The 12,296-nt window shown below is 38.6% G+C and overlaps 1 protein-coding gene across 1 annotated transcript; it reads right to left on the reverse strand.

The window, feature by feature from the left end:
* Window positions 1-230: 230 nt before the first annotated feature.
* On the reverse strand, window positions 231-8,407 carry LOC135468369 (paired box protein Pax-1-like). The gene is made up of 2 exons (XM_064746582.1): window positions 8,199-8,407; window positions 231-2,176 (listed from the first exon to the last, which is right to left on the reverse strand). Exons 1-2 carry the CDS (start codon window positions 8,233-8,235, stop codon window positions 1,377-1,379), a joined length of 837 nt encoding a protein of 278 aa, XP_064602652.1. The 5' UTR covers window positions 8,236-8,407; the 3' UTR covers window positions 231-1,376.
* Between the last annotated feature and the right edge of the window lie 3,889 nt (window positions 8,408-12,296).

A 12,296-nucleotide genomic window follows, 5' to 3' on the forward strand; every position in this document is an offset into this window, starting at 1 on the left:
CGGAAAGGTCTGCCTGCAACTTGGGTATAGCCTGGTTTCGTCCCACCGAATGCTGGTCGCCGTCGTATAAGTAAAATATTCTTGGGATTCGGCGTAAAACACCAATCAAATAAATAAATAAATAAATAATTAGATACATAAATAGACAAAAATCAAATGCAGCAAATAAATGTGAGAAAATAATAATTTATTTATTTAACGGCATATAATTCACATTCATTTAACACCATAAATTTCAATGAGTTATATCCTTAATTCGTAATTTTATCGGCATAACACATACATATAATTACGGGTTTGCACGGTTCTGATATAGTCCCTCCAATTTCTGTGAAGTCTCATGTTATCAAGCATGCAAGAAAATCATTCTTTTTCCACTGACAACATTTTCTATATTGTTATTAATGTATTTTGCATCTATCTTCATTTTACTGGAAAAACTTGGAACATGAATGCCATAATAAATACTTTTGTCAGCTCAGTAAGATTAATTTATGTCGTCAGAAAGACTCTTTCGTTTAAACATTTTTTTCACATAAATAAAAAAATTTGCTTGTGATTTAACAAAATATAAAAGTAACAAACAAGTACTGTGAGCAGTTTAGCGAAAAAGAAGCGACAAAAGTTCAGACCAGTAAGATGGTTTGCATAAGGGATGCGACATATGGCATATCGTAATAAGTTAGGGCGTCCAGGCACTGGTGGCGTTTTTCAGCATACAGGCAAAACTAGCATTAAGTCACATAAATCACCTTGGAAATGTAACCAAAATCATTCCTTTAAAAACACTGCTTGTATTTAGCTGTGTAAATTTTATGCCACGTTTATATAAGAAGATCGACATTGGGGAAGGGAAAACGTGCTGTCTTCACTGTTAGGAAAAGCTGGATATGAACGTTATATCTGTGTCTGCATGCCGCTCTGTAGACTGGGGCAGTCTACTGCACTCACCCGTTCATCATCACTGGATCAGGTTTGGAAATATAGAAAAATAGTGAGAGAAATCACTGGGATTCCTGATATGAAAAATTATGCGAGATATCTCTGCGCATACACAACAACTTGTAACGCAACCAGAATTAGCAGCATAAGCTTTCGCCATGCATGCATGAATAGGTTCTGCTATCCAGAAAGTCATCAGACAATTTTTCTAAAAGTTGTCTCAATTTTGGTGCGAATTTTCGATGTCATTTAATAAATGTTAACGTCTGTGTTCCCTTTGCAGGTTATACTCCTTCTTCCAAAGAAGTACAATAGGCCCACTTCAACTTTCAACATTACAAATTCCACAACAGGCAATCATCTTCAGTCTGTCAATTGATCCCAATGAAATGATGATGTGATGTAACGAATTTAACACACGTATAAAGCAGATTTCAACTCTGTAAATACATGGGTGTAGGCAGAGAAGGTCGAATGTTGTACCCATTGTAAGTTTGACCCATTTGGGCGCTGAGGTTCTCTTGGGGCATCCCGGGTGGGCATGACTGGGAACTCGGCTGAGGGAAGGGGTGCAAGGCAAGAATGTCCGAAACGGAATGAGAGGAGGGCCAGCCCCGGGGCATGTATGCAGAGGCCATGCTGTTGAGGGCTGGGGACTTGTAGCTGGGGTAAGCCACTGAACACGGCTGACAGGTGGACAGTGGGGGAGGGGTGGGCACGGTGGGCACTCCGCTTGGGCACGGGTAACAGTTGAAGGGGTTGTATGGCGCCGTCACCGGTCCCGCCTGGGTACACTTGCCGGTTACGTCAAACGTCACGGGCTGTATATTCTGTTGGTTTCCTCCAAGTTTATTCCTCAGAATTCTGCTAATAGAACTAACTGACGGAACGTTGTATTTGTCGCAGATAGAGTCCGATAACAGTTTGTCCCGTATTTCCCAAGCGAATATCCCCGGGTCTCTTTCCTTGTATAATTTGATGTGTTTAACAACGTTTGGTGTGGTCACTCGAGGTTTACTGCCCCCTATAGCACCTGGCAGTATACTGCCTGTCTCGTTGTATCGCGCCAGTATTTTGCTCACGCAACCATGCGACACTCGTAACTGTCGGCTGATGTCGCATGGCCGGACCCCCAGCTGAGCTAACTCCACGATTCTCAGCCTGATTGCGTTGGGTAAAGGTCTGCCATTGACGAATACACCTCCTAACTGGTTCACCTCCCCGAACGACTGATCTAAAATAGAAAAAATATTACAGGTTATATACGGATTTGTTCATTTTATTCGTGTTTTACGCCATACTCACAAATTTCACTTGCGCGGTAACATCCACCATTATGATGAAAACAAACCGGACAAAATTTGTGGAAACCCACAGCCATCCGCTGGTAGCTGCTTGACATTCTCATGCACGTAGGACCGAGAGCCTCAATATTTATTTTTATTTTCATTGGTGTTTTATGTCGAACTCAAGAATATTTCACTTATACGACGGTGGCCAGCATTATGGTGAGAGGAAACCGAGCAAAGCGCAGGGGAAACACACGTCTATCGGCAGGTTGTTGCAGACATTCCCACGTACGGCCGTCAGTATTATATGTTAATTGTGTTAAAATATAACGATAAATGTAACCATTGTTTAATTTTACAGATAGACCTTAATCTCTCCATATAAATTATCCTGAGCTCAACATTACCTACGCGCCAAATACACAACAACCTGGATTTGAACACACGACCTCACTGGTAATAAAATTGTCTCAAAAGAATGACTTCGCAGAAACACATAACTCGGCAAGGATATGTGTACACAGTTTGAGACCACTTGTTAAATGTGGACACTAGCTTGATCCCTTGTCTAGTTCCGTGACGAGGCTATTTCTAGTGTTGAAAAATTACTGTAACCATCTTTTGAGCCTATAGATGTACTAAAATTCAATACTGCTAATAAAAAATCTAATCTCATTAATTTATGCATCATGTAAACGAATAAAAAGTTTTTCTATTCAAAGCATGTAATTACTGTTATACAAAGTAAATTAAGCAGCGATTTACTGATAGGAAATGTATAAACTCATGCATGTTAAAACATGTAAGGGTCAGACCAAGATGATAGAGTTCTGAATCACGTACATCTGATACAATTTGAGTTGGTTGGATGACAGTAATTCAACCAGTAATTTATCCACTATACGTTTTCTGTCACTTATATAATATGTACATTTGTTTGCACTTATCGCAATTTAACCTAAACTCGATCACAATCTTAAACGTAAAAGAATTAATTGAAGGAGGAGTGGAGTAGAGATCTTCCAACCACCCAGACTTATAGCCTGTCAGAAGGCCACTGATCACTTTAACATAACCTATACGCCTGTCCCCCTGCATCAGTTACACGCAGTGTTTCACCATCGGTCTGTTTGAGCATGTACGTATTGTAAGCATTCATCAGTCTATGGCCCAATGTGTCTGGCGGCCTGGAATATCCCTCTAGGGGGATACAGCCCGCAGAACAGTCAAGGTCCATGGCTCGCTATACTATACGCTGTATCGGATACGTTATCGCATAAAAAGTATTTAATGATTTCTGCAGGTGCGCACCACCATTAAGGCATATATTCAGTTCACGGGCACACTTAAGAGAGATTTTCAAGGGCACCAAAACAGTTTTATCCCATTCGTTTTTATTTAACTGGCACGGTGATTTTTTTCTGTCTAAAAGGTTTATAACTTGCAGAGAAGAAACTCCTCGAAGAGTAAACTAATACATAAAAGACGATCATACAATTTGCAGTTGTGAAACTTTACTCTGAAACAGCCCTTGGGCGGAAAATTACCACAAGGTTTAATACAAAACGATATTTAGATAATTGGTTATTTGATTTGCATGATGAAAATTTCTGTTTATTTTGTAACGCTGTGCAAAAATTATTTTTAACACAGCCAGGTCCCCTGTTTTCAGTTCATAGAATCTGTCATTAGGCCGTTATTTCTGCTTATTCTCTTCTCATGTATGTCTGAAATTTCATCTGTAAGAATGAATGAACGAATAATTATGACTTTACTTCGTCAACTGATGTTAAAAGGAAAGTATAAAGTTAACTAAGTTTAGCATCAACAATTTTAATTAAAATCCAGTGGTGTAGTGTATACAAATCGAGAGCAAATGTACAGGATATGTTTAGATTTAAACATGTTGGCATATACAATGCACGGGGCAATCAGCATGTATTATTCGTGATGTTAATTTTACTAAAAAGTAGACAAACAACTTTTTTTCTTAATATTGCCAGGCAAACTACTTTAGTAAACCCTGTTGATTTAAGTCTTAATTTTCCCCTTCAGTTTGGATTGATCAAAAGCAGAAAACGGATGTTCCATAGAAGCGTTCGGCGAGGTTTTTCTGCACAAATGAACAATAACATTCAGTTTGTATAGTCCCAATTTTTGACGAGCTCTATCTCAGTTTAGATACCCTGCCTACCTAGATTTGTTTAAGACATTACCGTTGTTTGTTGACCACTAGATTCATCTAGATCACCATGAAGACCTCGTGAAGCATTTCGAACAGAGCTTATATGACGTAATACATACATTTTATCTGTTGTGTTCACGTGGGGTTGCTGCATATAACCAAATAAACTGTTGTTTATCGCCCGGCTAAAGAATGTTTTACTAACATGACAGAGGTCAGGTTTACGGGTGCACGGAATCGCAATGGCTGGAGTAAACCACTAACCTCAGATATAGGTATAACTGGAAATCCTCACATTGAGGAAAGGTATTTTTGACTTTGACTGATATCGAAAGAAAGATGATCTCTTCTATATACATGGACTATCTATGAACCACCTACAATCTTTGTGATCGAACTTCGACACTGTTGTTTAGACCTGTTCTTAAGTTAATGATTGATAAAGAGTTTTCCCCAATATTAATTCTGTGAGGTATGCAGAATTCTTAAACAACAACACAGGTGAAATATGCCGAAAAAAAACCCCTGTCGCTAAAGAAATAATTTGGTAAATGATTAGAAACTAGCATGTAATATTTAGATTTATTCTTAGAAGCTTACTTCGAAGTCAGAATTTTGCAAATGTTTGGGAGCTTGTAAAGGAGAAACCTGTATGGGCATTGACTGTATGCTGGTCAGCACATCTGAAGATTTCCTTTAGGCGACCACATGTGAACATTAATGACATTGGAAGAGTGGTAAGGATGATGTTCACAGAGTCGTTTATAGCCCTGAGATGTGTAATGAGCTGAGAAGTCTGTCAGGCGTGTCCGCTGATGGGACAGGTCCGTCGCTCAGAAGTAACTTAGGCCCGCTTTGGTCAGTCCGCAGTTCGTTACGGTCTGCCACATACTGTAACAGCATCTTCCAGGCGCCAAAGGCACCTTACCAGAAACACCGTGTTACTTAATTAACAAAGAGTTCATTTGTTTCACACCAACGCTTTTATAAGTTTGTTGTCCATATAGGCCCGATGTGAGGCCTCCCAGGCCTTACATGCTTTAAATCTTTAGAAACCAATAATAAGGTCAGGCAACTTGTCAGGAAGCTTCCTACATTATCTGGTATGGTAAGGCGGAGAATCAGCCCCAGACAGGTACGATAACAAAGCGTAAATTTCAAAATCCCAGCACAATTCTGTAAATTTCTAAATCAGAAGTATAAATCTTGGTCGAAGCAGCCATGAAAGTTATATGGTCATAGAAGAAATGGTTGCTTAATAATAACCCTTCAAAAACGCACTCTCGATCACAAACGTCAATTTTTCGTTAAACGAGGATGTTTTTAACTTACAATTTAAAGATCAACGTTAATCAGAATTTTTTTTTTGCTGAAACTTTCACGTTTGTATTTCTACATGCTGTTAAAGTTTCGTTTTGGTTGACGTATGTCTTCATATGTAAAACATAAACTTTATAATATGATCAGTTTTGTCATATTTTGGCAAGTCTAAAATCCGTATTTCTGCAAAAGTCTTTCAGGCATCCATCATAGTACAGTGGGATAAAGAGGTGGCTGTTGAAAACAGGATACACCTCTTTGGAAACATACCTTAGTGTGAGTTAAGATAAAGGTCGTCTTGCAATAAATAAATGTTACCATGAATAAGAATGGTCAAGCTATAGTATTACCCAACATTTAACAACTATAGCGAAATCATAAGGGAATCCTGGTTCAGAGCACGTGGCCCTCTAGCTATTACAGACATTAATGTTATGAGCAAGTATAAGGCTTAAAGTTACATTTGTTACATAGTTATTTCATTGATTGGTGCATAACTGCGTGCTCAAGAATTTTTCCTAAAGTTACATTTGTACTGTGGCGATTTTCAAAATTCTACGTTGTCCAATGCAAAAAAAGATATTTCAGAGTGACTGGAACCGGCCACAATTTTGCAATTTTATGACCTATACATCGTTTGTTTAGAGCTTTACAAATGGCATGCTTGCCATATAACAGGAAGAGAAAAGTAAAACAGAACCGAAAAAAATGTAGCCTTACGAGTGTGTCTGTAGCTGTCACTCACAGATGTAGTCAATTCCGCTACTTGAAGTGCGCAGTTTCTCGCACAGGGACCGATTCCCGGCCTTATCATACCAGGTCCTTTGTCATGTACGACATATCAGTATATTTTATTGAATAACCAAGAACAGTGGGTAATTAGAAATGATTCACCCTAATACAGCAATAGTGAAAATATCGACAGTTTAAGTATTTCCTTTTCAAATTGTGAGCTTATGCTCGGAAATGGTCAGTATAAGGCCCTGTTTAATCAACTGTAGACAAAGTTACTGGAAACAGCCATTACTTTTCGATCGTTATTTGTATTGTTTTAGAGGCAACATACAACATAGTTTAGCAACATAACTTAAGACTGGAGAATAAGACAACACAGGTTTGCATATACCAATGTCTACTGATTTTTTCTTGACAAAATTTTGTTCAAAGTTAGGTTAGTTAACTGTAGATGGCGGTTAAGCTGTCTGTCAATGATGAATAAACTGCTTTATGAGTATTTATTGTATAAAATGGATTATGGTAAAGAATTATTGTTAAAACAAACTGATGGCCGGTGAATACACATGTATTGTCATTTGTACTTGTCAGTATAAACCCCTTGGCTACTGGCGGATACGTATTGATGTATAGCCAAGCAGGAAATAGTGAGTAAATTCTAGGTACATAGTTTATGGTTGCCTTCATTTTGCTGGGACTGGACAAACTGGAGACGCCGATTAACTATTCAGAACTGTGCGTACAAAAAGGTACGTGTAGTTGTACACAAAAATTATCCGTCCAATTTATCTCAGAAAAAAATTATAACTTAGACGTCTTTAACATCTGCATGTACCATTTTTTTTTAAAATCACCCTTATACAGCATATATGTTCATTGGTATTTGATGTTTTGCATCCGATTCGAACAGATGTATTGGACAGAACTTAAGGTGCGATTCTTCTTTGGCGTAAACCATGCCGTATTCCTGTATAGTTTCGTACATCTATGTACCCAAACGTGTTGCGAGTGGGTACACAATATTTAGCACCCATGTGTTTAAGGAATTTTGTTCGTATGTCAAGTTTGTTTACGTCTATACCGCACATCCCAACTGCTGTTTTCTGTGCAGTCCGTCATCTGGGAAACCTATTGCGTGTAAAATGTACGAGTGGCGTTGGACTATCAATATAAAGAGTATACACGAGCTTGCTATACCTCGCGCGTCTGGCCTGCTAACTACTGGCGGCTGTTCAATCTCTTCAACACCTCGAATTCAACATCAGATCCTATTTTCACATAATCTTAGCACGATTATAGCTACAGGCTTAAAAATGTAACAAATATGGTTTTGTAATTTTCTCGATTCTGTACCATTTGTTGATTGTATCATGATAAGAGATCACGTCGGATTCAGCAGTTTTATGTCTTCTGCCCTTCCGGAAGTATTTCCTGCCGAGGTCTGGAACGTTTGTTTATTTTGCTGAAAAACAGCTTTATCGACAAACATTTATAAATTTTGTGCCTACTTAAAATTGTCATACTAATGGAGCAGCTGAGGAAATCCTAGACGGTCCTGATTATTTGCCAGAAGTTTGGATAAGTCGAAGCGTATTGAAAGTTTTAGCTAAGACGCCACTTGTCCAACATTGTGCTCTCCGCACATCTCTAATAAGCAAAATAAATACAAGAACTTGAAAACATGAGAGCATGATGGGTAAAAAAAAAGGAAAACAAAAAGAACCTACCCATGCTCCCTTGCATCATCGGTAAATTCTCGGCCATGGAGATGTTTGGAGATTTTTATCGTGTTGAGTTGGTCATGGTATCCGACTTCTTCCTGTAACTCCTTGATCCACGGAGGATTGAGACTAAACTGTTCTCTGGCGAACCCCTCCTGACACCCCAAGGCCTCATTTACTGCCCTTGTTCGACACAGAGCTGACTCCCGCCATATGTCATTCTCTATAGTACGTGACTTTCACTGTTTTCCCGGTCGAAGATCCGATATCGTTGTGGAACATACATTCTCGTTAATTAGAGTTCGGGTAACTTGATTGGTCGAACTGTCGGGGTCTGAGCCATGATGCCTACTCCCAAAACGAGGCCATGAATGAAAGGCCACTTGCTTCTCCGTTTTTCTAGTTACGGAGAAGAAACTTTATTTCCTTGTTTAAATATCTGAGAAATTCTGATAAATGATACATGTGAATAAAAATGTTTTCAGCTAAGATCATTTAAAACCGTTTTTCCTTTCGCTCGTTGCAATGATGTTAGCGACTTGTACATGCATAATGTGAACCACTTAGACAACTTCAGATAAAATTGGCTAGTCTCGATTCTTGTACCAGCAGATGAATCAAATGACGTGTATAGTAAACGAGAAACTTTATACATGCGACGTAACAAGAACATTATAAGTAGAGATCTACAATAAAAATACGACCTACACGCATACACCAATAAATAGATCAGGGGCGAAAATTGACTACCATCATGATCTGTACTGATTGTGACGAGTGAATAGTAATACTGGGACATGATGAGTTTATCCTAGTGTACCATAGTTGTCTTATATTACAAATGCTGCCATTAAATTTGAAATTAAATTTAACATATAGTCGAATTATAAATCTCTGCTCAGTCCACATAGCTGTTATAGATACATGGTCGGGAGACGGTGATTTCCTTGTCTTTTATTTATTATCAAAAACCGATGTACAAGAATGCATTTATTCTTTTTTATTTGGGGGGTCACATATAACAGCTATATTGTGTTGGGTCCTGTGTATTTTGGTAGCAGTATGTGAAACATTTAGTTCAATCCGTGTTGCTTCTAAGCCCTCATTTACCTAAGTAAGTCAACTTTAAAACTGATCGTCATAACCACTGAATAGCTTTTCAATCCACACGATCACAAGAAATACATAATCAAATATGTATATAAAATTTAAAATATAGCATGTACACGTCCATAATTTATACTTTACGTTAAACTCAAACATGAAACTGTGGTCTTTTTTGCGCTAAATTTCCAATTCACTGTAGCAGTTTATTTGTTTTTGTTATCGGCCATTCTGATCATCGCCCACAGCTAAAAAGGTCCAATAGGCTCTTGTGTTTATTTTCCGAATAACGGACTTTTTATTTCACTTTTATGTACACTGGCAACGATGTTTGTCTTAAGCTGTCCTCAGTTCCGCCTGGAATTTAACTTCAAGACCAATATAATCAGCAAGTGACGCGAATTTACGACTTTCCTTACGACAGATTGCTGAATTATATTGGCGTTTTATGGCTAACAAAGAAGGCACGAAGCAAAGGGGCGTAAGCAGGAAGCTAAAGTGAGCTTGGCGGAATGACAGGTACATCCGAGATTTTCAATAAGAAGTCCATACGTATCTCGAGCTGTAAAAGATTTTAATTCTCGGACGCGGTGAATGTCTCTAAATAGATGCTAAATCTAAATGCTGATAGAGCTATTGCGTGAAATAATGGGCCGTTATAGCACGATATAAGTACTGACGAAGAATCTGTCCCGAAGTAAGGAATGATAGTTTTGATGCTTTTATATACCTACATCACACATATAGCATGAAGTATTCAACCTTGAATGCAGTTTGTAAGAGCTTGATGACAGAGAAATACTGAAAGCTAACATACATGGTTGAGCTGGGTGTGCGGGGATGTGCGGGGGTGTCATGTTACCAAATTCGGCAATATCATCATAAACAGTCAGGAGGATTCCTCGACTATGTGCATGCTTACGTGTCCATCTGGTAAAATATCTGCAGACTCACCTGCATTTTCCTGTAAAAATAAATACCTTCTACAAACGTAGTGAGTTCGAAACCGTTTCACGCAGGATGGTGTGAGCTGTGAGCTTTGTGTAACTGGGACATCATTAGATTATTTGCCTTGGCACATGTAGTGGGCTTCTTCAAATCGCCCATCAATTTCCTCATGCACGACCGAAATCAGACTAAGGTCATATTTTTATGTATTTGATTGGAGTTCAAATTGCCGTACTCAAGAATAACCTGCAACCTGCAGGGGAAACCCACGACCATCCGCAGGTTGCTGAAAGGCGTTTTCATGTACAGTCGGAGAAGACGCCAGCATGAGCTGGACGAACTCATAGCAATCGCATTGGTAAGAGGCTCCTGGGTCATTGCGTCGCGCTGGCGTACTAAGGCACCGAGCGGTCAAATCGCCAGTTGCTTACTCAATGGTATGATGGGCAATTAATATTCCTTATGGCATATTAACGTCTGAATTACTGTAAGTTCGTGATAGTCAAGCAAAGGAAATTAAAAATTTGTTGCAAATTTCTCACAATCTTCTAATATGCAACCTATATGTTTTGGTGTAAATGTGACAAAAATAACTGACTCAGTCAAGTTCATTTAAGAGCAGTAGCAGCGGGAGCTGTAAGAAATACATTCAAGCACTGTCAAGACCTCTAATCCTGAATGAAATGAACGATTATGGCGTAATGCAATTTCGGCAAGCGCTCTGAACAATTTCACAGAAGTCAGATCTTAAGTATCCACTCCCGATGGCGGACTTGCTTACACGGGTCGATGGTCCTATATGGCGTTGGATGACACTTCGACCTCCTGCATATTAGCACTATATCTTACAGATCGCGCTAATTTTAAATCATCAGCAACTCCACGGAATGTCAGACATAAATTTATTTTAATTCTTTTTAGAATTATCCCTATATCACATTCCACTGAGTTATATGGAAAAGATTTACTTTCATCGCAACCGGAAGCACTGGCGAATTTAACCGCCAATATAAAAACCATAAAATTGTCCAATCGCAGACGCGATAATTAATGTCAAATGATTTAATGTCAAAGGTCCTGTGATATACTGACAGAATATCAGAATAAACGCGCAATAATGTATCAGTGGTTTTCAACGTTGAAATCGTAGTGTGCGCGCATGCATTGTTACACGTTAGTACATGTATATGTGCATTTACCAGTTTTGTGCTGATACTTATATATAATTAGCTTGATAAATTGCGCGTGTTTTGTATTAATCAGTCCATAAACCATTTTTTTGTTTGTTTAAATCATATGAATGCACACGAGAGTAGTCCACATCACCCCGCGATGCACGTAGCAGTCTCATTAGATGGTTAACTAGCCCACTTGCCGCGACCATGTAGCAGACCTGTGGCCGATGAGGTCGCGTGTTCGAATCCACCTCACCGCTGTTTCATCTGTGACTTAAAGATAAAAGGTTTGTTAGATACCCTGACCAAGGTCGGTGGTTTCCTCCAACCATAAACCTGGCCACTGTCATATAAGGTAAAACTGTTGAGCTTTTTTTTTTGGCTCCCTGCGTGTTTTTTTCCCTTGCCTCTTCTCAATTTCCTCCACTCAATAAGCTGTTTTAACCTCAGTCAAATAAATTATTAAACATAATATCAGCTTAATTCAAACGGGCGATACCGAGCATTCTACATTTCTTTAAATTAATTTCTGAGTATGTGCATTTATAATTCCCATTCATGCCTTTCATCCACTTTATGAAATGTACTAGGTTTCGATTATATACATGATATAGGCTTATTGATTCATTAAATACTAATACGACCATATTGTTAATTTTAGTGTTTTGTCATAGATGTCAACAAGTACACATTGCTGTCGGTGCACGTTATCTAGCAGTCGAGTAGCTTTAAAATTGTCATAAGCATGCAGCAAACAGGGCATGCAACAAAACAACATGTTTAGAAATCACTGGTCTTTCTTAAATCAGCTCAGCCAGTCTGTGTATTGATTCGTTTTAATAGATACGACTAACTGATATTATTCAACATGGGCATA

The sequence above is a fragment of the Liolophura sinensis genome, chromosome 6 (assembly GCF_032854445.1).
Source record: "Liolophura sinensis isolate JHLJ2023 chromosome 6, CUHK_Ljap_v2, whole genome shotgun sequence".
NCBI classification, from domain to species: Eukaryota; Metazoa; Mollusca; class Polyplacophora; order Chitonida; family Chitonidae; genus Liolophura; species Liolophura sinensis.